This window comes from Anolis carolinensis, chromosome 5 (genome assembly GCF_035594765.1).
Source record: "Anolis carolinensis isolate JA03-04 chromosome 5, rAnoCar3.1.pri, whole genome shotgun sequence".
NCBI lineage: Eukaryota > Metazoa > Chordata > Lepidosauria > Squamata > Dactyloidae > Anolis > Anolis carolinensis.
In genome coordinates, this window is record NC_085845.1 from 95,987,414 (window position 1) to 96,013,455 (window position 26,042).

Below are 26,042 nucleotides of genomic sequence, written 5' to 3' on the forward strand. Positions count from 1 at the left end.
CTGAATACCGGTGGTGTTAACTGAAGAAGTTGCAACCTGTATGATGGGCATTAGTTATTGTACTGTCATGTAAGCTTACTGAAATGTAGATCAAAGTCCAATCCATTATACATTAGCCAATTTCATGGGCATTTGAGTTATAGTTCCCATTATACTATCTAATCCTGAATGTCTTATTCAAATGCAAGTGAATTCAAGATCATTGTAACAGCTGTACGCCACACTATATACATGGACTAGGACCACATTGGCTCAGATGACTGAAAAGGCTAGAAATGTATCATATATTGATTGTGGCCAGGTAGACATTGTTTTGATTATGCTCTATCATTAAGCCTCCATAAATTCTGTACCAAATTCAGTATTTGGGCAGGGAGTTGTTTTCCATTGTGATCTATGGACTTTCATTGGTGGAGCCTACCCATTCCCATTTATTATAAAATAGCAATCTAACCTTTTACTGCAATATGACCTCTTACTAAAAACTTCAGGTCAATAAAACCAAACTGATCATTTTTTTTTTTAGGGGGAAAAACAGAAATGAAGAAAATAACACATTTTGGGCATTTGAGATTTGTCTGAATCTACCTACATTTGCAGTCCTTCTGGTTTTTGGCAAGTTCAAAGCCAGGCCTACATTCACAGGCAACCCCACCTTTGGGTGTCTCCCGGCAGATATGTGCGCACCCATGATCTTTGTTCATACAGTTCATACCCTCTGGAGAAAGAGAAAGAGAGAAAAATGCACAAATTCTGAAAATAATCTAAATGGCAATAAACTCTAAGCAGTCATAAAGATTATCTTTCACACTACGGAAACAACACATCCTCTACTCTTAATATTGGAACTGATCTACATTTTCCTGAGTATAAACTTCCAAAGGACTTGTGATCTCCCTGTGAGAGTCCAGGAGAGCTGTTGTAGTTCTTGGATTTGCTTATTTACAAATACTATTTTTTGAAAAAGAAAAATCAAGTGTTTATGCTGAGTGAGTGAGAGAACAAGAGGAAATACTTGTTTGAGAAACAGCACCAGTTCTTTTTTTAAAGGAAAAAAATCTACATGTCGAAACATCTCATGCTTCAAAAAAAATCCCATCATCTCCAGCTAATTGTACAACTCAAGCCTTTGAATCCTTTGATAACCAACCAACGGTTTGCAAATGGTTTGGTCCCAATCCACTTTTTCTTCAGTTAAGCTGACCAATATTTATTTATGCTTGCAGAATTAACAATCACCCTTCATACAGTTGTTTCAATCATTTCTTCTATACCTTCACAATGTAGCCTTTTAAAAACATGCACAGACCACAAAATGGTTAACATCTAAAAGCAATAAAGTAATCCTGAAATATCTCATACCCTCTTCTAGCTGGAAGAAAGCATTGCAAGCAGAATGAAAAATATTTAAATACCCAACTGAAACATTAATATCCACTGAACAAGTATATCTCACTGTCTTCAGAAACATGCTGGGAAACTGCCCTTGAAAATCTAAAAACAATCAAGGAACACAAACTATACAGGCAGTCCCCAAGTTATGAACAAGATAGGTTCTGTAGGATTGTTCTTAAGTTGAATTTGTATGTAATTCAGAGCAGGGACCTTTTAAGTGGAATTCCAGTCATACACATACACAAACACACACACAAGCTTTGGATAGCATAGGGAAGGGTTAACACCCCTGGGTATCTGTTTTGATGTCTGTGCCCCTGTTCAGAAGATTTCATCTCAATTTCTTTCACTGTGATCATTGTTTTTAAAAATTTTGGCTTGTTGTGGAAACAAGGATTGGTGAAAAAGCTTCAGTTGGGACACCTTTTCCTCATGATGACTCTTCCAAGAGTGAATTTCCCTTTCAAGGGGTAATTTTCCTTACTTCCTCTGGTCTCATCCCCGGTCTTAACTATGAGTCATTTGTAAGTCGGATGTTTGTGACTCAGGGACTGCCTGTAGTCACCTGTACTCACACCATTATATCACTGACATTATTATTTCCTTGCAATGCCAATTTGTCAGTAGTGTACCAATACACAGTAATTGGAGGAACAGTGTATTACTTTGCTCTGTTTTGAAATGCTGTGCACCTCTTGCTGTCTATAAGATTTTCTTGGTCTAAATTACATGCAACCATTTCCTTCTGTATATGTTTGTACATGTTTACTAAATGAGGACATTCCTTTCATGTATCTACTGAATGTGCTCAAGATCACGAAAATGTAAGAATTATAAATGGAAACCCAATGAGTGACCTTGAGCAAGTCTCAGCTTCAGAGAGGAGCACTGGCAAACTCCCTCTAAACAAATACTATTTGCCTCAGGGTTGCCATATGTGAAAAACTTCTTGAAGGCACACAACAGCAGAAAATCTATATATGTTATTCTTCCAGTGCAAGAGAAGGTTATTTTTTAATGATCTTCACTAATTACATTTCAATTATGTAATTAGAACTACCAGATCTCTGGGTCTGGTCCCTCTTCTCCAATCCTCAGGACAAGGAGCTTGTGATAACTTGATTGTGAGAAATAAAGTAAATACAAAAAACCCATCCCTTTTAATGCTTCCATGACCATAACAGCATCAGTTTCAGTAACTAAGCATATGTATTAAACAAAGGAAGAAATCTATTAATCTCAACCCCAATTTATATGTACCATTACTCTCCTTAATCCCATACAAGTCTACTTTGTAGTTAAATTTACTTGATAAAGTGGGAAGCATATCATGGACTAGTTAATCTATCTCTCCCCCATAATAATGAGAAAAATAATATTTTTTCAACTGCAGTAAGATGCTGAGAAGCAGAGATATTCTTTGTATTTTCTTTGTTATTTTAAAAGATGTGTGAAACACACGTGTGATTCCCACACTAAAAGCAAAAGAATTAAATACAGATATATATGATAGGGAGATAGATATTAAAGGCATATTGAGGATATTGTTCGAAGGAGATTGTCTGTTGCAAAATCATCTGAACCAGAAACCAAAGCAGTCAGGAATAAGCAGGGGGCTGGAACCCACCTTTGGCAGCCAGGCTCAGAGCTACAGAATTTAGCTCCAAAACTTAGCTCACTTATTTAGTTCTTAAAAACAAAAATGAAAAGAAAATCAAGTTTCTTCCTTGTTGGAATAAAATATAAGCTTCTGTCTATGTTTTAAAAGTTACTTTTCAAATAAGAGGTTTTTGTGCAGCATTAATTTCTGTTTGTGCAAATATGATTCTTTTGTGCAGAAAACAAACAAAAGCAAAACAAACAGTGGGGATGCTCTTGAACAGAGGTCAGGGTCCCATCTACACTGATCATTTAGGCTGGTGTGGATTAGGATAATACTACTCCTTATTTATTTACAGTATTTATATTCTGCCCTTCTCACCCCGAAGGGGACTCAGGGCGGATCACAATGTACATATACATGGCAAACATTCAATGCCATATGACATACAGACAGAGAAAGAGACAAAGACACAGAGGCAATTTAACATTTTCCAGCTTCCAGCTTCATATGCTCTATTCTGGCCACAGGGGGAGCTGCAGCTTCATCATCCACTGTGACACCAAATCCTTGATGGATTACTTCCTCATTCTTTTCCACACACTGCTGGATGATTTAATGGTGTTGTAAATTTCCTACTTGATAGATGCAATTATCTTTCAGGTTGCTTTGGTCAACAATGAGCTGGGCTATTATAATGGTTGGGTGCTCAATCCGACTTGGGCTGGCTTCAAACTCATGACTTCACGTTCTGTAGTGATTTATTGCAGCTGGCTACTAACCAGCTGTGCCACAGCCCTGTCCTTAATGCATCCTTGGCCTGCATTACTGTAATTTGGAGGAAAGCCAGAATTCTAGGCCAGAATTTAGGCTTTCCCGTGATTTAGGTCCAGTTGGGACACTTGGTCTGGTTCCTATATAGAACTGGCTACAACTGTCCCCACTGTCATCTCACGTTCCCTAGGCTTGAGTGGTCTGGAAACACAGAATGGGAGTGCCCTTCCCCCTCACCCCTGTGTCGCAGCAGTCTCCAGCCATGACATATGATCTGCTATTTTTATACTGCTTGCCCTGACATCATCTGGGGAGATGGGGGGCTGGGAAGGGAGGGGAGAAAGGAGCGGGAGTCCCTCTTCTCAACTCCCCTTCCTCAGCACCCCATCATGTGGGCTGATGTCAAGATGAGCAATGGGGAACAGATAGGCCCCATGTTGTGGTAGGAGACTGCTGTGCCACAGGGACGAGGAGGAGGACATTAAGGGTGACCATCTAGCTACACCAAACTGTGTTAGCAATGCTGGGGGAGGGAGGGTTGAGGACTCCCTCCTGAATAAAAGCTCAGTAGAAATGTGTGGAGACTGACAACATTTTAAATGGGCATCAAAGTACCTTGAGGACAAGAACATTAGCAAATAATTTTAGCAAAAACATATGTTAGTCTTAGTGTATTGTGCCACATGCTGGGAAAACTAAAAACCCTGCCATGACTACAATGTCTTCCATTTTTCTGGGCATGCTGTGCAGGCTTTGCACTTATGCCCTTGTTAGCTTGCTACTGCCAAACACTTGTTTTGATCTTACAGAGCTGTTTTAGCACCTTTCCTCTTGTTGATTTTTACAGGGATGTGTGTGTGTATACTAGCTTCCAGAATTTATGAGCTCATAGGTCAGATGAAAGACCACAAGTTGCAAGTGAAGCAAAAGACTGAATGAATATCAAAAGGATCATTTTGGTCACTGAAAATGTCCTTCATTACACTTATTGTGAGAAGCATTTAGGCATCACAGAACACTATGATTATATAAATCAGAAAGCAAAAAGATAATTTACATGCAACTGACTAGACTGTCATGGGCCCACAACATAAAGTCCTCCCAACCATACAATCTGGTGCTGCCTAGGTATTTTGACCATGTCTTCCATCATTCCCACCCAGCATGAGGTTCTGGTGCTGGCTGTGCATGAGGTTCTGGTGCTGGCTGTGCATTTGGAGAGCACTGCACATAGTCAGGACATGGTTTCCTGATTTGATGGTGACATATTGAAAGAAAATAACCAGCACATGCATGCTATATACACATTTAAAATCGATGGACATAAATTTATGAATTAAAATTATTGTTGTGTCAGGAACTCCATTCAGAATGATGGGACTTAATTTATGTGATGAGCATAAAACAAAATCAAGGGGATTTACATCCTAGTCATATGTTCTTATTTCAAAATATAAATATGATTATATCACTGTAGTCTTGGGATCAATTCTAGGTTGCAGAAATCAGAAAAGTTTTTTTCTGATCAAGTTGATGGGAATCACTGGTTTATAAGAATCTATCCAAGTTTCTTTTGTGTCTTTTTGAGTAAGGCAATGTTTATGTCCTCCAGCGATACTCTGGCTCTTCAAACTATTTGATTCTCCCTCCCATGTCCCAACTGATTTCCTACTTTATACTACAAAGTGATATACTCAAAAGGTAAAAGATGCTCGAATCCTTTCTGCCCTGAACCAGTCTGTAAATCTTTAGAAAAGCAAAGTTCATGACTGCATTTTAAAGGGGCACAATCTGTTTGTCCTTAAAAGAAAGCTGCTCTCCCTGCTCCCCACCTCTTACATTTGTGTGTCTGGAATAACAATGCCAGAATGTTTATTCTAAAGGACTGTTGTCATGGCAATGCCATCAATAACATCATTTTGTGCATCCTCCTTGAAAGCACATGGACCTGAAAGCATCAAAGTGCTCAAGAAAGGACAATCCTCCTTTATCACTCGACAACAGAGGTTGGTTTTTTTTTTTTAAAAAAAGCCTCATCAGTAAAAAATTATGTAGAAAGCAATAATAAAAGACTATTTCGGGAAGCACCCAGAAGCCTATTATTAACAAAGGCTCCCTCCCTTCACTCTCCATGAATAATTCCAGCTCTTCAGGGAGAAATCAGACTAGGCTAAGGACCCTTTGCAAGCTTTAGACAGAAAAACAAACATTTGACCATACAAGGATTTCCCTTTCAAGTACCTGTCCAGGAGGTGGAAAGAAAGGGAAATGGGGGGACAAGGTTTCCAGGAGGACTGAAAAGATCCAAGGAAAGATCTTCTGGAATTATATTATTTTTAAAAATCTAACAACTCTTAAAATAAAATGCTTTTATGTCATGATACTAGTTGAAAGAACCATGAGAATGCTGAGAAAACGGCATGAATGAATTAAAAAAATCCTAAAAGAAGATTTTCTAGTATCATCAGGAATATCCCCCCAAAGTGTTTTTGTACAAAGAAACATAGCCATTTTAACCATGCTAAATCTTTAATGGTCTGGGTATGATCAATAATGTCAAGGGCTTCAGCTGAGCATTTAGAAATACAGTTTAGACATCCAAAGAAAAGGGACAGGCAATGTTCCCAAGGTAAACAAACACCAAATACAAGAGTATTAGGAATGAATGCTTTTCGCTCTCTCACTCTTTCCAGTACCAGAAATGTGAAGGGATTAGAGTTCTTATCTGGAGAGAATGCCCCCCCTCCCCCATTTTACATCTTTTCCAGTAACTATATTCCTATAGCTACATAATATGATTGTTGCCTGGATCTAGCACATCTGGGAATTATCAAATTAGGGAAATCAGACTAAAAGAACGGGGACCAATTCTTACACCACCTTCCATTTAGTCTGTTTCTCATCCTGATCTGTCTTTCCTTTCCATCCCCATCAACACATATACTCATCTCACTTTTCAACAAGGAATGATTTGCTTCAGTTAGAGCGGATCAGTTCACCTCAAGTACAGCAATAAGTGGGTAGCTGCAAAGATCAGCCAGTGAATCAAGAGTGGAGAATGCTTAATGTGCTTTTTAAAAGAGTATCTGAACATATGCAGATCATTTTTTCTGCACATCTGCATCCTTTCTCCTCTTCCAAATAAGATCACTGCTAGAGCACAGATTTTGTATACAAGAGCAAAGGATCCCACATACGTTATGTAGTGTCTGCAGTTTTAATGATAATACCATCACACCTATTCTTCTCTTCATTTATTTTACCGTTATTGTATCATTAAAAAGGAATCTATAAAAAGACAAAGAAGAAGGAAGACGGGGTAGGCAAAAAGACAGAGGAAAACCAGGCAGAAGCTACAAGAGAAAGAAACGGAGAATGGGTTTGCAGAAAACATTCCATTTTTTTTAAAGAGCCTAGCAGACTATGAGTAATAATTAAAGAAATACAGAACTATTCACTGCATTTCTCTCAAACAATAGTTTATAATAGTGTACATTATACTGTAGATACATGAAGGATAAAAACCAGTCCAGATTACAATCAGTTGAGTGGGTGACATTATTGAAGAGACTCATAATGCACACTTCCCCCTCAGAATGATTTCAAACACTTTCATGTCATGGAGACTTGTTGGTGAGAGAGCACCTTGCCTTTCTAAAGTAAGAAACCTTTTGGCTTACGTGACCAAAAGGTCTTAAATCATAATATAGAACATTAATACAGTAGAGTCTCGCTTATCCAACCTTCACTTATCTTATATTCTGTATCATCTAACGCAGTCTACCTTTTTGTAGTCAGTGTTTTTGTAGTCAATGTTTTCAATACATTGCAATGTTTTGGTCCTAAATTCGTAAATACAGTAATTAATACATAACGTTACCATGTATTGAACTGCTTTTTCTGTCAATTTATTGTAAAACATGATGTTTTGGTGCTTAATTTGTAAAATCATAATGTTATTTGATGTTTAATAGGTGTTTCCTTAATCCCTCATTATCTAACACTTTCACTTATTCAACTGGTCTGGTTATATTGGATAAGAGAGACTCTACTTAGGCGATCCCTCGTAGTTCGAGGATGATTGTCTACCACCTTGGGGGTGTGTCTGTAGATGGCTGAAGAGACCTATTCTTGATCTGCATGTTGTACCACAGTGAGGACATTGGTTTCCAGGTGGAAGGAGGTCCTGGTCAGGGTTGGCTTGACGCTCCTTCCTCTTGGCACGTTTCTCCCTTAAGCCCTCGGTACACTCCTTCTATACCTGAGACATCGTCCTCTTCCACTGAGCGTGTAGCTTCGGGAGGGACGCACATGGAGCGGTGAGGGAGGAAGGGGACACCCGCCTAGCCAGCCAGATCAGCCAAATCAACCCTGGTGATCAATGGGGTGACAGACCAATGGATGTGAGGGCGATCTGGCTGCGACATCTGTCACCCCATTGATCACCAGGGTTGATTCGGCTGATCTGGCTGGCTAGGCGGGTGTCCCCTTCCTCCCTCACCGCTCCATGTGCGTCCCTCCCGAAGCTGAACGCTCAATGGAAGAGGACGACGTCCCAGGTATAGAAGGAGTGTACCGAGGTCTCCAGTCTTCGGTTCCGGGTATACGATAGCTGCGCTCCCCTGCTAGAACCTCCAAACAAGCTCAAGGGCCTTAAGCCCTCCATTCATGCTTTTTCGAACTCCGCAGCACTGCTGGTCACAGCTGACCTTCAATTAGTGCCAGGGCTTCCCAGTTGTCGGTGTCTATGCCACAGTTTTTAAGTTTGGCTTTAAGTCCATCTTTAAATCTCTTTTCCTGTCCACCAACATTACGTTTCCCGTTCATGAGTTTGGAGTAGAGCAACTGCTTTGGGAGACGGTGATCAGGCATTCTTGGTGGGGGACATGGAGCAGCGGCTTCTCCATGCCCCCCACCAAGAGCCCATGGGCCTTTGTGATGAGGTCCTTGGACATTATTTATTGCTTTCTTTGAGTATGGAATAAAATTTGTATAACCCCAAATAAATAAAAGAACAGTTTCTCCTGTCCCCAACAATTTAAATGGCTTGGGAATGGTCAGATCCCATCATTATAATCCTTTATGCCACAGAATGATGTCATGAATGTATCAGAAAAGAGAAGAGATGAAAAGTAGAAATATGGAGTGTTGGAAGGAAGGTACAGTAGAGTCTCACTTATCCAACACTCACTTATCCAATGTTCTGGATTATCCAACGCATTTTTGTAGTCAATGTTTTCAATATATCATGATATTTTGGTGCTAAATTTGTAAATACAGTAATTACTACATAGCATTAATGTGTAATGAACTACTTTTTCTGTCAAATTTGTTGTATAACATGATATTTTGGTGCTTAATTTGTAAAATCATAACCTATTTTGATGTTTAATAGGCTTTTTCTTAATCTCTCCTTATTATCCAACATATTCACTTATCCAACATTCTGCCGGCCCGTTTATGTTGGATAAGTGAGACTCTACTGTATTAGTATTTGGGAACCTGCAGCAGCTTTGCCAGTCTATATGTAGTTTATGTGACCATCCTATTTGAGGATTCAGCTTTACCCCAAGTGACAATTTTGCCCAGTCCACCATATACGCAAGCCTGCCACTGCAGAAAGGTAGGGGCATGTTAACATATCTATTTTCACTCTTAATGCTGTCTCCTGCTTGGCATCCACATTATATTTAAAATGAGTACAAATAAATATATTCCATTAACATAGGTTATATCAAGGAAACTCCTTTTTATAGTCTTTTTATGCTTCTTAGCCACTTTTCCTGTTTATCCTCCATCTGAACACTTGTTTTAGCAAGAATGGATGACTAAAGAAACACTACTCTTTCTGTTGGTGTTGAGATGCAGCAGTGTGTCTGCAGTAAACAAAGCAACAATACTTTAGCAAAGAAATAATGGAATTCTATTTGAGAGACTTCTAAAGAAGTTGCCTGTATCTGCCTGCAACAGGCAAGGTAAGAATGGTTGTCTCCAGAATTCCTTACTGAGCATGTGATAACAGTAAAACAGGCAAAAAAGCAGGTAAGCCTGCCTAGCGGCCCCTCCATGTCATCCTCTTTTTTGGTAGGGGAGTAAACTGTTAATGTTTCATGATCTGGCTTGGGTCCCATTCTGAGAGAAAGGGTGCATATAAACAAAATAAATACACAGAAATATACATCGTAATATTACTCCAATTCGTCCATTCAAAGCTGCTAACCGATAAAATTGAGTATCAAAGAGTCACTGCCTGATTTCACAACTAGTCAGGAAATTGCAATACTGTTTATTTAGTTTACATGAATACTTGTTTGCATATGAGTCTCTCACCACTAAATACCACATGCTTTATTTAAAAGAGAAAACAGCTTGTTTTGACAGACACAGTTTGCTGTTTGTTTTAGGAAACACAATTTTTCGATGTAATTGCTTAGTTTTTTAAAAGATGACTTTTAGAGTATTGCCTTAGTTCTGCACTACTGTTGAAGCCAAGTGACTAAAACATATGATAATGCGGATTAAACATAAAGAATTTTTGACAACAGCTGTCTCCTGTTTTTCAAGCTAGAAATTGGTAAGTGATCCAGTGGTTAAGCTTCACTGGTGTATTCTGTATCTCTAGTTGTAGAAATTCATATGCTTCCATCATGCCAGTTTGCAGGGAAACATTACAAATGCAAAGTTCTGATTTTATGAAAATTTGTGCATTTGGAAATTTGGAAATAGAATTCCTTAATCCCTCTCTACAACCAGATTCTATCTGAGAATAGGAGATCATATGTAAAATCATAGAACTGGAAGAGACTACAAGGACCATTCAGCCCAAGCCCCTGCCATGAAGAAACATTCAAAGCACTCTTGACTAATGGCCATCCAGTCTCTTCTTAAAAACCCCATGCGCTTGAGGCAGCATATTCTACTGCCAAACAGCTCTTACCATCATGAAGCTCTTCTTAATATTTAGGTGGAATCTCTTTTCCTGCAATTTCGACATTCAATTTTCAATGGCTCAGCCATGTTACTTCATTTCACTGCGACAACTGCCAGTTTATGTATTGAATTTCATTCTGATCGAATCCCCTCAATGATAATAATTGCATTTACACCCAGGTCTTGAATACTTTTTTCCACCAGCACACCTTAAAGAAATGGATTGTAATCCTTAAAATAAATAAATAAATAAATAAATAAATAAATAAATAAATAAATAAATAAATAAATGTGCTAAAATAATTCCTTTATCTTCCCTGCTCTAGTTCTTTTATATCTGTATAATGAAACTCACCTATTCCTATTGGACCCTCTCTACCACAGCCAAAAAGAGGGATAAATGGAGAGGGTGAACCACCTGATCAACTGGAGAAAGGGAGCAAAGATGCTTAAAGGCCTGCAGAGATGGCTATCATCCTGATTTCTGATTCTGATACAGCAATCTACTTTTGCTCTGTCCTGCAAGGTTAAAGCAAACTTCCTCAACTCTCTTGACTTCTCCATCGGATTTGCATCTCTACTAAAACTTCCTGGCAGAGGAAGACTTTTTTCATGTATTTTTTGTTTCTAATTCATTAGCTCTTCTGAAGAAAGAACGACATTATGCGTCTGTCATGTGAGATGTTTAATATCCTATAAATGAAGCTTTACTATTTATAGGATTAGCGTGGCAGCAAAGTGTTGTATAACTGCTGTTCAGAACTGTAGGTTTCAAGTCAAAGCAAATCATTCCGGTACAGCTGCTAATTTAATAGTGTGGTTTTTACACACAACTACTTGACTCGTTAACAACACTGACTGAATTATCGTATTTACAAGGAATAAGTATTTTAGCATCTACCAGTGTTACGGGAAATTCCACGCAGAGAACTAATGGTCTGTAAAATTTCTTTGGGGGATTTTAAACAAAAATCTGTCTCTTGAGTAGAGGAAAGAAAGGGGGTCCATTCATCCAAGTGTTAATCACTATGATTATCTTGCATTTATATAGAACTCTGCTGGAAATTGCCATTTCTGTTGCTATTTACATTTGCTAGACAATATTGGCCTGACTGCATAATATGTGATTCAGTCATTTTTTAAAAAACAGAATTCACCTTTCAATGGTACAAAACTGATTCTTGTCCAACAGAATTTACAGCTGTGGTATCTTCTGAAGTGGGACATCACAGCCCACTCTCTGTTTATAGGTCCCAAATCATTGCACACTCAAAGGTTTGGTCTTCCCATTCCTTTGTTCATCTGCAAAATCAGAGTGGTAACAAAGGCTTTCCTACTTTCCCCTTGAAGGACTAGTAGTCTTTAGTACAGTGGTTCTCAACCTGTGGGTCCCCAAATGTTTTGGCTTTCAACTCCCAGAAATCCTAACAGCTGGTAAACTGACTGGGATTTCTGGGAGTTGTAGGACAAAACACCTGGGGACCCACAGGTTGAGAACCACTGCTTTAGTACCAGGATCAGCTCCATAAAGCAGAACAGGTAAGGGTAGGATTATGCTGCTCTGTGATTGCTGGTTTAGATGGTATTTCTCATGATGTTTTATTGTATACACTGTATTCTTATTATTCTGTTTGTAATTTTATTTTTACTATGAAGCCAAGCTTGGAATATTTCTCTGATTGTTCATGTACAAATATTACAATAAACAAATGCATTTTATAGATCACACTAGCTGTGCCCGGCCACGCGTTGCTGTGGCAAAGTGGTGGTGGTATTGGTTAAAAATTGTGGTGGAATTTTTATTTGACATTATTTGTATTTTTAAATTAATTTTATTGTAACTTATCTTTTTATTTATTATATTTTATTATTTCCTTGTATTATTTTTAGTTATTTTCTGTTATTATAGTATTTTATTGTATTATTTTTTAGTGTTTTTATGATTTTTTAGTGTTTTTTATTATTTTTATTGTATTATTTGTATTTATTTTATTTTTTATTCTTTTATTATTATTTGTGTTTTTATTATTTTATTATTTGTATGTATTATATTTTATTATTTTATTATATTATTTTTTATTTATTTTTATTGTATTATTTTATTTTGTTTTTTATGTGTTTTTTGTATTTATTTTATTATTTTTGTTTCTCTTTGTATTGGGTTGCTCTGAGTTCTGTGGTCTGCCTGGTCATGTTCCAAATGTATTCTCTCCTGATGTTTCGCCTGCGTGTATGGCAGGCATCCTCAGAGGTTGTGAAATGTGTTGTAATGAAAGGAAGTGGGGTTTATATATCTGTGGAATGACCAGGGTGGAAGAAAGAACTGTTGTCTGGTTTAGGCAAGTGTGAATGTTGGAATTGGCACTGAATAGCCTTGTAGCTTCAAAGCCTGGATGGTTCCTGCCTGCCTGGAATGAACAAAATGTGGCTCCCAGTATTAAAAAAATCTGTGAAATCCGGACAGTAAACTAAAGAACAGCACTGAGCAATCAGGGAATTCCAGACATGATGTACTGAGGGCCAGCTAACATCTCCCAACAAAGGATTCCTCTCTGAAGCAGGAAGTAGGCAGGCCTTGAAGGTGCAAGGGCATTCAATGGCAATCAAGGTGGCCAAGTGGAACATTCACAGTCGCCTGAGACAGATAAGAGTTGTCCCATCCTGTATATCATTGCTGAGATAGAAATAAACATCCCACTTGTCTGTTTCCAAACAGATCTCATAGTCTCTGAGGATGCCTGGCATAGACATGGATGGCCGTTTGGCAGCAGAGAGGGTCGAGAGGGAATGGGATGTTTAATAGGCTTTTCCTGAATCCCTTCTTATTATCCAACATACTCACTTATCCAATGTTCTGCCGGGGTGTTTATGTTGGATAAGTGAGACTCTACTGTATATCTTATATTATCTGCTTAGAACTGGATTATATGAGGCTCCTTCTACACAGCTGTATAAAATGCACACTGAAGTGGATTATATGGCAGTGTGGACTCAAGATAATCCAGTTCAAAGCAGATAATATAAGATTATAAATGGGTTAGATAGCTGTGTGGAAGGGCCTTGAGTCTGCAATGCCATATAATCCAGTGCAAATTAGATAATCTGTATTTTATAGGCAGTGGGGAAGAGAGAGTGAGGCCTGAGTAGGTTGCTAGGAGACCAAGTGGGCGGAGCTTAGTCTTCTAACTGGCAGCAATTGGCTAAAGACAATTATTCCTCTCCCTCTAATTAGGACTTTGTTTTTCTTTTCTTTTTGTTGTCGGAACGTAGGGGCAAGGATGGTGGATTGTGCTGCCAAATTTCTAGGTTCTGGGGCTTGTACTTTTGTTGTTTAGTGGCAGGGGAGGACACCATTTGTCTTTTATATATATAGATTTTACATAGTACAGTAATAGCATACATTTTAAACTGTTTATTTTAATCTAGAGAATGAAAGAGATGTGTTGCTTAAAAAAAAAAACTAAAATAAAGGAAAACACAATATGAATTTCACTAGGGGACATGTGAACCACCCTAGGTGACACCTCCAGAAGATTGATACCAAAAATACAAACTTACACAATTCCTGTATCGCATTCCAACAGAAATTCATTATTTGTTTGATTATAACAATATCCCTGTAGTTTAGTGGTGATCAACTGTTGGTCCTCCAGGTGTTTTGGACTTCAACTCCCAGAAATCCTAGCCAGTTTACCAGCTATTAGGAATTGTGGGAACTGAAGTCCAAAATACTTGAAGAATCAAAGGTTGTAGTTAAATACAGCCGTAAACCATTTTTTTAGTCTAACTTGCATGTCCTGTATCTAGACACTACAAGTTAAACCTTCATGCTAATTTACATTTTTAAACTCTTCTAATAATGTAGATGTGCTCCAATCAGACGTATCATGATTACTCAGTGACAATACTGCTTCAAATTGCAGTTTTTCATCAATTGTTGCTAATTTTATCAAACTTTCTGTTATTTTAGCTAGAGTATTGTGGTACAGTTTGGTACAGGCGGGTGACATCATGTCCATGCAAGTGACATCATGAGTTACCGCAGTTTTGAAAAAAATGTGGTTCAATTTTTCATATGACATTTGCATAATACTAATTAGGTCCAGATATTGAACATAAGAAAGGTGTTATATAAAATAATTTCGATTGTTTTATAAAATGATCTCCATGTCAGGATGATATCCCTGCCCCGCATACCTAACTGAATAAAACAGTGATTCCTTGTACTTGTGGTGGTAGATTAGTACTGGCTAGGTGGGAGACATTTTTTATGACTACATAAATCTTTTCCATTAAAATTAGAGATATTTATGCTTAGGACTACCTGGCCTTTACCAGACCTCCAGGGCTAGGAGAAATCTCTGCCAAGACCACAGACTTACTAAGACCTCCGGGGGCTTCCATACAGCCATAAGGAGTGATTTAAGAATGCAAGTTTTTGAAGTTAAGTTATGAGTCTCAAGGGTATTCACAGCTTATTTTAAAGAGAGAGAGAGAAAGAGAGAGAAATTTTGCTACTATTTAACATGTAATGACACCAATGTGAAAGGAGGAAATGCTTTAAATAATAATTTTAAACATTTCTGTTAAAGATCACATTCAGTAGCATTTGCTTTAATATGATCAATCTCTTCTGTAAGTTTATAAAAAGCATTGCCTCAGTTTCACTGTGAAGAGGATATTATGCTTACAACACAATACAATAGGAGACATTGAAATAGTCACATTTATAAAACTCTGAGCAAATATTTGTACTAATGAAGGTTAAGGAGCTGGCAGTCCAGGAAACTGTACTCCTCTATTTATCCAATCTAATTTCAATGTGGGCAGCAGGAGTGAAAGCTTCCCTCCAATGGCCTGGCAATCCTTTCAACCCCGACCTAAACAGACCCTCTATAGGTGCAAGAAATAATTTATTCTTTATGCTAACAGGGTTTTAGTCCTGTCTCAAGCCCTGGTAGAAATATCCACAAAATTCACACACAGCAGTTTTATAGCATGGTCTGTGGTCAGCTAGTATGTGACCTGAGACCACCTACGTCATTCTATTAAGACAGGATATTGTAGTTGAACTAAATGGAAAAGTGTAGGATCATGATTTCTTTTGGTCTTGTGTTATATTTTCCAAATGGAAATGATAGTAAAGTAAAGTAAATAGAGATATATTTGTCAGACAAATTCTACCAGATAATAGGCAACCAGGGTAGTATTTAATAAAATAGTCCATGGGCCTAATCAACATTGATAACATGTAGAGATTCAAAATGTAATTATTATTTTTTTTAAAAAAATATTCAAGTACATCTGAGCAACCTAATCATTGGGACATAATAGTATAGACTGTAACATACACAATTCATTTATCATAAGAGAAAACACCATGGGATCACTGCATGGATATATGTCAAGTGAAGCACTCAATGACCTAGTTATGCCATAATTTTCATTATGGACTTTATCACACAAATCTACTATTTCACTGCAGTTGTGCTATCATTGATAGTGGACACATACTGGATTGAGTTTCTTCAATTACGCAGTTATGCCAATTCACCAGTTTGTAATTATACCTTCCACACATCTTTGTAACACTGGCTTTACGCACTACTGAAGTTCTGCTCATTATTTATATTATTTATTATTATTTATATTATTATTATTGTTATTGTTATTTATATTTTAGAGCAATTTTGCAATATATGCTCTGAAAAGCTAAAAAAAGAGATGGAAATATACATAACTATAAGATATAAAATAAATGGAAAATGGACAGCTTTGGGATAGTGAGGGGGAGCGTCCTTAGGAAGAGGAGGAGAATCCTGCCCCCTGCATCACTTTAATGCTAGCATGCTGGCATAGAAACAAAAGGGACCCATCATACTAAGTTAAGTAATGGGAACATGATGGGATGAGGAGCTATTGGTGGGTTTTACTTGTTAATAGGTAGGGACAGAAGAATTATGAGGAGGAGGAAGATTGGCAAAAGAATGGTTTGGTTGCAATTGAGTTTTCTTGCCTCGTTCAGGATCCTATGCCTATACAGAGTAGTTAAAATGCTAACAGAATTCTACATCTGAAGTAGTTAAGGCATCCATCTGGAATTCGACAATTCTTCTACATGATTGGCGATCAAGGTTTTCCTTCAGAAAATTCTGAATACCTTGTGGCAGAGGTTCTTCATGTTGTTCAGGATAACACCCAAACATGCAATGTCTACTTTTCAACCACGATAAGAAACCATACCATGCGCCTTTCATAAACCCGTTTTTGAAATATGACTATACAGTTAAATTTCTGTCTTTCCATGATCTGTGTTTTGCTCTCTGTGCTCCTGTTCAGAAAATTTCATCTAATTTTCTGTCCCTATGACAGTTGGATTTCTTTTTCATGTCAGGAAAGACATGGGAAATTGCAAGTCGCTCCTGGTGTGAGACAATTGACCGTCTGCAAAGATATTGCCCAGGGGATGCCTGGACGTTTTGATGTTTTTACCATCCTAGTGGGAGGCTCCTCTCATGTCCCCATATGGAGCTGGAGCTGATAGAGGGAGCTCATCCATGCTCTCCCCGGGTTGGATTCAAACTAGCAACCTTCAGGTCAGCAACTCAACCTTCAAGTCATAAGTCCTGCCGGCACAAGGATTTAACCCACTGCACCACCACGGGCTCCCAGTTGCATATTGAAAATTTGGGTTGTTGTGGAAGCAAGGATTGGTGATAAAGCTTCAGTGAAGACATCTTTATACCATTATAACTCTTACAGCAATGAATGCCCCTTTCTAAAAGTAGATTTCCTTTTACTCATGTAGCATTTGTAACTAGGAGTCATACATAAGTCAGATGTTTGTAACTTAGGGACTGTCTGTGGTAGGAATAGAGGAAAGCCACATTCCAGATAAAATCCATCCAGGAAGGCATGGCCAGGAAGGGATTTTAATAATAAGGTGAGTCGGAGCCCTTCCATCATGGGGTCGCCAAAAGTCAAAGTTGACTGAACAGGAGTTAACAACAATAAATAACTCCATGCCTGATTTAAAAGATATTCAACTCTATTAAATTAATATAACTCATTGTTTTTCATTTCCATTTACATGCAGCAAAGCACAAACAGAAAGAATAATGACCTAATGGACAAAGTTATACCAAATGATTATGGTGGGGGTAAGATTTTCATAACTCCATTGGCATAATAAAGAGAGCCGGAGCAAAAGGAAAATACTTACACAAGCAGTAGGAAACCACATATTAATGAGATAGAAATAATAGCTACATCTTTTACAATTGAAGGGGGAAATGCTGACCTTCCTGTCCAGCTAAATCTTATTTGATGCAAATGTTTTAGGACATTAATCTCACAAAGAAGCAGTGCTCTATAAAATGTGAACTAGTATATTTGGAAGAAAAAAGGATTGTTCTATAGTATATTTCTAGTAATGTTCAGTGTTCATATTGAGATTTATTTAATGTTGCTTCCTTCACTGAACTGTATTTCTTGATTCAATTTGGAAGGAAGGAAGGAAGGAAAGAAGGGAGAAAGGAAAAAATGAGCAGTCACTGCCAAGCAACTATATTTTTCTAAGTGGTACACTCATCTGCTTTAATGAATAAAATTATGCTATTAAGTTATCTGTAGAGGACAGTAGGTTCATTCTTATAACAGTGTAAGAAAATCATCCATGCAATTCCTTATATCCTATTATGTATGTATGTATGTATCTATCTATCTCAGAATGATTTTCACTCAGTTATCGACTGAAATGTTAAAGTAGTACATATGAAGCTTATACCACCCACTTCACACCCAGCCCCACTAACTAGGGAGAAGTAAACTTCTGTGTATAACATACACAGAGGTTCATTGTACACTCCAGGGAGCTGTGAAATACATACATCCTCTACAACTTACCTTAACTCTAACTCTCTCTCTCTCTCTCTCTCTCTCTCTCACACACACACACACACACACACACACATGCTCATAATTATAACTATTTCACTCATAATACTTGAATCAGGAATCTCTCCCCCTGCCCCCTCCAAGCGCTATAGTATCACTTAACCTACCATAAGAAACACTCCTCCTACTTCTGATGTTATTGGCAGTTGAGTTTAGGAGGGGATGAGGAGTGTTGCTTCCAAAGATTATTGCCTTTTCTGCTTATCCCAGATTATCTGGCAGTGCGGACTCATATAAAGCAGAAAACCTGGGATCAGATTCTGGGCCCTGAGTAACATCAACAAGGACTTAAGTGGGATGACTACTGGATGCACTGATATAACAGCCCCAAAATGATACTGGAAGTGCAGTAGACTCTTAGTTAACCAACACCTATGGGAATTGGTAGATGCCAGATGAATGTAGTTTTTGATTACTCAAAAATTATTATTAAAATGGGCCAAACTATTATTCTACCATTGATATTACTTGACTTGATATTAATGTTGAAATAAAGTAACTGAAAGCAAATTGAGACAAATAAAGACAAAGTTAATGTAATGTAACCAGTTTTGCTGTACTATAAAAACAGCTTTGTGAATGCAGTGTACAATTTTAGTTAAATAGCAGTCACCTTTCAGCTTAATGAACTTCACTAGCATAATTTAAAATTTAGCATAATTTAATATAATGTAAGTGTAAATTTGTGGTACATTCCTGCTAAGACTTGATTTAATTTTAATATTTAAAGTATTAAATAATAGAGGAGAGGCAGGGCTGGCCCCACCATGGAGGCCACGTGAGGCGGCCGCCTCGGGCGCAGGTCCCCGGGGGGTGCCGTCAGGCTTCCCCCGCCCCAGCGGGGACCATGGGCTCGCTCGCCGGTGAACAGGAAGGCCTGTTCGGCGACGAGCGAGCTCTACATGGCTGCTGCCGGCTGGGCAAGGCCAGCCAGGCCAGGGCGCACTGGGCGGGAGGCGGGGCACCGTCAGGGCGGTGCCCCACCTCCCGCCCTGTGCGCCCTGGCCTGGCTGGCCTTGTGGCCTGGCTGGCCTTGCCCAGCCGGCAGCCGGCTGGGCAGGCCTCACCGGGCCGGCTCCTGGCAGCAAGGGTAGAACCAGGACCCAGCCCGGTGAATGAGTGAATGAGCGAGAGTGAGGGCAGGCGGCAAAAGCCCTCCCTCCCTCCCTCCCTCGCTCACTCAACAGGCTGGTCCCGGCAGTGGCAGCAGAGCCAGGACCCGGCCTGGTGAGTGAGCAAGAGAGCAGGGGAAAAATGGCTGCCACCCCCTTTGCTACACTGGCCCAGGAGTGGGTGAGCAAGGGAGGGAGGGCACCCTGGGCCTCGGATAATACGGAGTGTCGGATAATATGGAGTGTCCGATAAGCGGAAGACTGATAAGCGGGGCTCTACTGTAATACACAATAGAAATCAGTATAAAATAAATGGTCCATGTCTTGAGGTAATTTCTGACTAATTGTGACCCTAAGGTGAACTATTATGTGGTCTTCTTTGTGGGGTGAAGGGGGATTACCCTTGAGTTCCTCAGAGAGAGCGTGATTTTCCCAGTGGGTTTCATGGTTGAGCAGGGATTCAAAATCAAATATCCTTAGTATCATAACCATTCAAGCCACTACACCACAACAACTCTATTTAAAATCAAGACAGGTTGCACAGATAAGTTCTAGAGGTCATTATACATCCAGATATCCACATCAAAAAACAAATGAACAAAGGAGTCAGTTCAGGAATCAAGAATGTCTGCAAACAGGAACACCAAGAGCATGGCCATTCAAAGAGAGTGAAATTTGTGAACATCAAGGATTCCCTACAAATTTATAGATGGCTGTCTCTGGAGACTAGATGTTTGATGAGTCAGGGGCCCAATCTACACTGACTACTTGGGGGCTGATCTGCAGTTCCACAAAGCAATGGCACCTTAATATGGCCTTGTCCCATGTTACCCCAAATCAGAGGTAAGTCTAAATTCATGCCAAGTGGCAGAAAACAGATAGAACCCATATCACAACTGGAGACCTCAGTGTCATGGAGGACAATGGAGAAACAGCTGGATGGCTGTCCAGCAGCACTGAACAGTGTTCCCACCTCTATGGTGGTTGGGGAAGTCCCTGTGGTGACAAAACTTGAGGCCAATTCAGGATTCAGCATGCTGGATTTGCCCATGGGTTTGGATTCATATAAATCCGTGTAGATGATTCCTACTTGCCTCTTATTACTTCAGTGGACTTTGAAGAGTTAGGGTGTATCTTCAGTGTCTGTCAAGTCCTGCTGATGAGGCAGTCCCACCAGCTTCTCAGATTTGAGTAGGTGGGGAGACAGAAACAGAATTGTCAGGGGTAAAAAACTCCTCACGGTTCACATTTCTCTGTGGTGGATTTCTTGGAGATGTGTCAAAAGAAAAGAAGCAGAACCTGGGGATCATCCAATGGAAACCACAGAAGAAACAAGAGACTGCTCTCAAAATGCTCAAGCGACCATTATTATGCTATTAGAAAAGCTTGCATGCACTCTTAAGGCATTATTCAGGAGGCTATTTAGGGTCAAACCAAAGTTCTCAAATCAGGAACTTTTTCATTTCATGTGTCCATAAAATGGTTTGAGAGTTCCAAATAGTACCCATTTATATGTCCCATGCCCTCGAGGACACGATCCAAATAAGACATTATACATAAGGAAATGGATCCAGCTGATGCTGCTGCTTCTCTACCTCTGTTAATTTATTTATTTACCATATTTATATCCCGCCTTTCTCTACCCCTGGGGGGACTTAAGGCGACTTAGAAATGGCACGATATAGTGCCTAAAAAATGAAACATAAAATAAGAGTAGATTAAAATTGAACATATATAAAACATAATTAAAATACAATCCAATGTTGTCCCCAATCTTGCAAGATTCATAGTTTCCCAAAGAAAATACTGCCAGAATGAAATAAGACGGGGTCTTTCCCTAGGCGGGCTTCTACTCAACTGGCAATAGACCAACAATAGTCCAACCCCCTTCCAAAGACTGCTCCACAAAAGCTATAACTCCTTTTTGGTTTGAACCCTGTGGTGTGTGCGGATTCGAACCAGTGCACATCTCAAACCTCTCCAAAGCAGTCCATTTCCCATTTCCCACATATTCGCAACTAAATATCCAGTCCCATGCACAAATTATATCTTTTTGCCCCAAAAGTATCCTTTCAAATGAATGCTTTGTCTTTCTCTATACTTGGCTATACCTTGGGCTATCTATCTGTGCTTATCTGCATTTGAACTGATTCCCTGATACGCACGAGCACATAATATGGATTTAAAAAACAAAACAAAGCATGACCCGATATGAACTGCACAACCGCTTTGCCACAATTCTGGATCTTTTATACATATATACTATATTTTATTGGACTCTATCCTTGAATGTAATAGAGAGCAAATGACATGAACTGTTTCTCCACCTCTGCCCAGCCAGGGTGGGTTAATTAAAAAGCAATTATCATTTGACAATATACCTTCCTGAAGGACTTATGATTGCATCTGGATCTCCCCTCTGGAGATCCACGCCACTAAACACCCAGGACATTGTGCAAAGAAAACTCTGTTTGTCTCATGGTCCTGAATAGACATTTCAGGACCTTCCCACTGTCTGTCCAGTCTGAAAGTGGACAGCAAAGATCAACACTCATCGTTCACAGGAAAACTGGACTTAATCCCATCATCTGTGCTCTCTGTGTCCCTGCTGAATATGGATCAGGCCTCCTGTGGACCCCTCTCTGCACAGGGCCAGCTGATTGGTGGCCTCAGGACTGCTCAGCCCAGCTGGGAGGGGAACCCCAGTCACATCATCAAGCCTTGCTCTAACTGCAGCCCAAGTCGGCCAAAGCCCTCCTCCTGACTAATCACAGGCAGAGGCAGAGGCAGAGCCAGCCATCTTCGACTCGCAGCCAATCAGAGACTGGGGTGGGAAAACTTGAGCTCAAACAATGTTAATGCATGAGATTTCTACTGTATTCCTTCTGCAGATTGAATAAAGCTTCTGTCATTTGCCTTCTACTGGTGAGTATGGTCTGGGAACATTGGATTAGCTTGGCTTACCAGGCATGGACTCTCAGAATCTGTATCCGCTGTCTATAGAATCAGTAACCGCAGTCTACAGGATTCATATTTTCACTATTGCCAAAGTCACTGAAATGGCTATTGGAAAGGAGGAAGGGCCTTTCAGCTGCTTCTGTTCCCAAGCATGATAGACTTATATTTGCCCCTTCTTCTCTTCCTCCGATGCCTGGGTAGTGGTCTTCAGGATGAAGGGAGCATTTTTCTTGTTTTTTCTGGGCCTGGGAATGGTGGAGTTGTGTCTGTCTCTCCTTCCAAAGTCAGGGCAGTGGCAGTTAGGATGGAGGAAGGCCTTTTTGCCTACTGCTGGACCTAGGCATGATGAAGCTGTGTCTGCTTGAAGAAGGCCTTAAGAGTACACACAGACCAAACTGCATTGTGCTTGAGAGCTAAGCAAACAAACTAGTCTGCAGTCAATTCATTCCACACTAGGACCCCCTTCTCTCTCTCTCTCTCTCTCTCTCTCTCTCTCTCTCTCTCTCTCTCATTTCCATTCTTCCTCAGTGGCTTCCCAATACCAGCTCTTCAACTGTTTCCCAGCTATTTGGCTGGTTTCTGCTGCTTAGCAACAACGTCATGTAATGCATTACCTACAATCCTAATCCTGCTACTCCTTTGATTTTTGGGTTTTTGCTGATTCTGCCCAAGGAAAAACCATCCATCCTAATGAAGTCTAAAGGTTTAAGAATAATTTACTCACAAAAGCATAGGATTAAAATTAATCAGGAACCATAAACAGTTAGACCATATCTATAGAAAAAACCTGCTGTGCTAATATTTTAATGAACTAAATAACTACTTATTTTCCAGGGTCTGGCCTTACTTATCAATGCATATATGAACAAAAAATTTATCAGGGCTATCAATTCTCTAGAAATGGCAGCTTTTAGTTTACTCATACAAGGGCAGATATTTCTATGGTAATTTCCAGCCATACTAAAGATATATTTGTTTCTCAACACCCTTCATTACAGCTTTTCAACTACTGGCCAACACATATTTTGGTGCCTCAAGTGCTAGCCCTGTTTCTGGGTATATTTGACTGGCTGATTTCAAAAAACGGTTTCTTCCTACCAGTTCTAGTTTTTGAGATACAGAGCATATGCCATCTACCAGGCACCATCTCCTCACCCATAGAAAACCATGATAACCATATCTAAGAAAGAAGAGCTGGTGCAGTCTTTCCAATGCAATTTTCTGAATCAGGGCCCCAAATAACCCCAGGAACAGGCTTAAAAGCCAAGATACCAAGAAATATTTTTGTGGTTGGGCTGTGCAATCTGACTATTATATTTCTCTTGGAAATCCAAACCTCCAGACCATATGAAGCTCTTTAGATCCTGGCTTCTGTTTACAAGAAAAGTGCTACAAGATGGGAAATCTTCGTTAAATTTGTAAATGCCATACAAAAATCGCTCCACATCATTTTTATTATCGTTTTATATATTGAAATATTTCCTATAAGTAAAGGCACTTTAAACATAACACTACCTTTACTTCTACAGCAAAATACTAGAATCAACAGAGCTTGAATAAGGAATCCTATGTAAATTCATCTGACTAATGCTAACTGGGCATGCATGAAATTTCCAGAAAGTCTGGCATGCAACTAAGAACTGGATGTATTTGCTTTAATGTATGACTTCGACTGTTTTCATTCTCTCTCTCTCTCTTTCTCTCCCCCCCCCCCCCCCCCGCAAATACATGTAGGAATGTATATTATGTATTACCTGCATATTGCACCTAAGGTTCTGTAACATGAAATATTGTCTTATGGGTAACCAAGTCCTGACTCCTGGAGCATTCAGGCATACATTTATTTTGTCATGTCACATAAGTTGATTTAGTTATGTATTATCAGCACTAATATAACTAGGGTGGATATGGGGTGATTTGCCAGAGATATGTCTCAAAAATTAAGGTGCCGTGTAGCCTCCTGCAAAACCAGTTAAACACTGTGAATCTAAACAACACAAAATATCAATTTAAATACAGGAATCAATAATGTCACTAATACAAATGTAGAATGAAAATGCTTTGCTCTAGGAGGAACTTGCAGGGTATTCAATAAAACCAAGGCACATTTTGGTATGGCTGTGAGAACATCTGGAAAATTTTAAACTGGTCGAATTATAATCTTCTTCCTATCTTTTTTATTTTAATAACAAGAAAATGAAAAAAAGCTCCACAATATTCTGATTTTCTACAAGAAAAAAATTTATTATCCCTAATCCTTTTTTCCAAGTTTCTCCCCCAAATATACTGTATAAAGTATGTGGAAGTACAATTGCAGGACCATGAATTAACAAATGAATGCAACTGCACTAATGAAGAGAGGTGCAATATTGTGGATACTCAACATAGTATGTTCCTTCTATCAATGACATTACAATTTAATAAAAATGTGGGTTCATGTGATAAAGTCCTTTGTTTATGAATGTGACACCTCCAACTGGCTAAGAGGTGGCAGGTTTTGCTTTCAGATGGGATTGCTCCCAATTTGCATTTTGCCCCTAACTCTAGATCATTATGGAATAAGTTCAAAACAAGCTCCCTTTTTTCCTGAAGGACATGGAAGCAGATCTAAGAGACAGTCCCCTCTGTCCGAAACTGAAGAGGTCATTGCCCGATTGTCCCAAACGAAGAAGCAAAGGAAACATACCGAGGGCAGTGGTCAGCGTTAATGAGCAACTAAAGGCAGGGAGTGAGTGGGATGCTTGATGCCCTTCCAAGCTTGCCTTCCCAGAGAGAGTCTTGAGTTCAGATCTGTTTGAAGTCTCCTTTCTTGCAGCCATGAAGCTCCTGGTTGTGCTATTTGCCTTGACTGTGGTCACAGTTGAATGCCACCTCAGTTCTTGAGCCGTGTCAGCCAAAGCTAAAGCCATAATTCACTATTTTTATTTATTGGAAATGATTTGTTTGTTTAATTTACATCCCCCGGGTGACCTTTTAGGCAAGACACGCTCTCTCAGCCTTAGAAGAGAGCAATGAAAAAGCCAATATTTGACTCTAGCTTTGTCTTGTAGGAAGCTAAGCCATGATCATCACAGAAGCCCAAGTTAAGAGAGCTGATGGATAAAATATTCATATTTGGGAGAGATAACTTCACTGCCACGTCAAGGGAAATAAAGAGAATCCTCAAATCTGAGGATGCCAAGACTGTCAGGTAAGCAGAACCCTCCGATGTGTCTGGCTGCACCACTTGAACTGCCATGGCTCAATGCTATGGACAACATGTTCACCTTTTTTCATTTTGCCTGCATCTGTGTCTGGCATCTTCAGATGACCTGATG

General features: G+C 39.3%; 1 protein-coding gene across 4 annotated transcripts in view; it reads right to left on the minus strand.

The window, feature by feature from the left end:
* Positions 1 to 26,042, minus strand: part of scube1 (signal peptide, CUB domain and EGF like domain containing 1) — a 276,508-nt gene that overhangs the window by 151,745 nt on the left and 98,721 nt on the right. For 3 of the 4 annotated variants that reach the window (XM_062981870.1, XM_062981869.1, XM_008111428.3), the window contains exon 5: positions 593 to 718. The exons of the other annotated variant lie outside the window; for it this stretch is intronic. In XM_062981870.1, the coding sequence (XP_062837940.1) occupies positions 593 to 718 (126 nt within the window). The remainder of the gene's footprint in view (positions 1 to 592; positions 719 to 26,042) is intronic. 4 annotated transcript variants of the gene reach the window in all.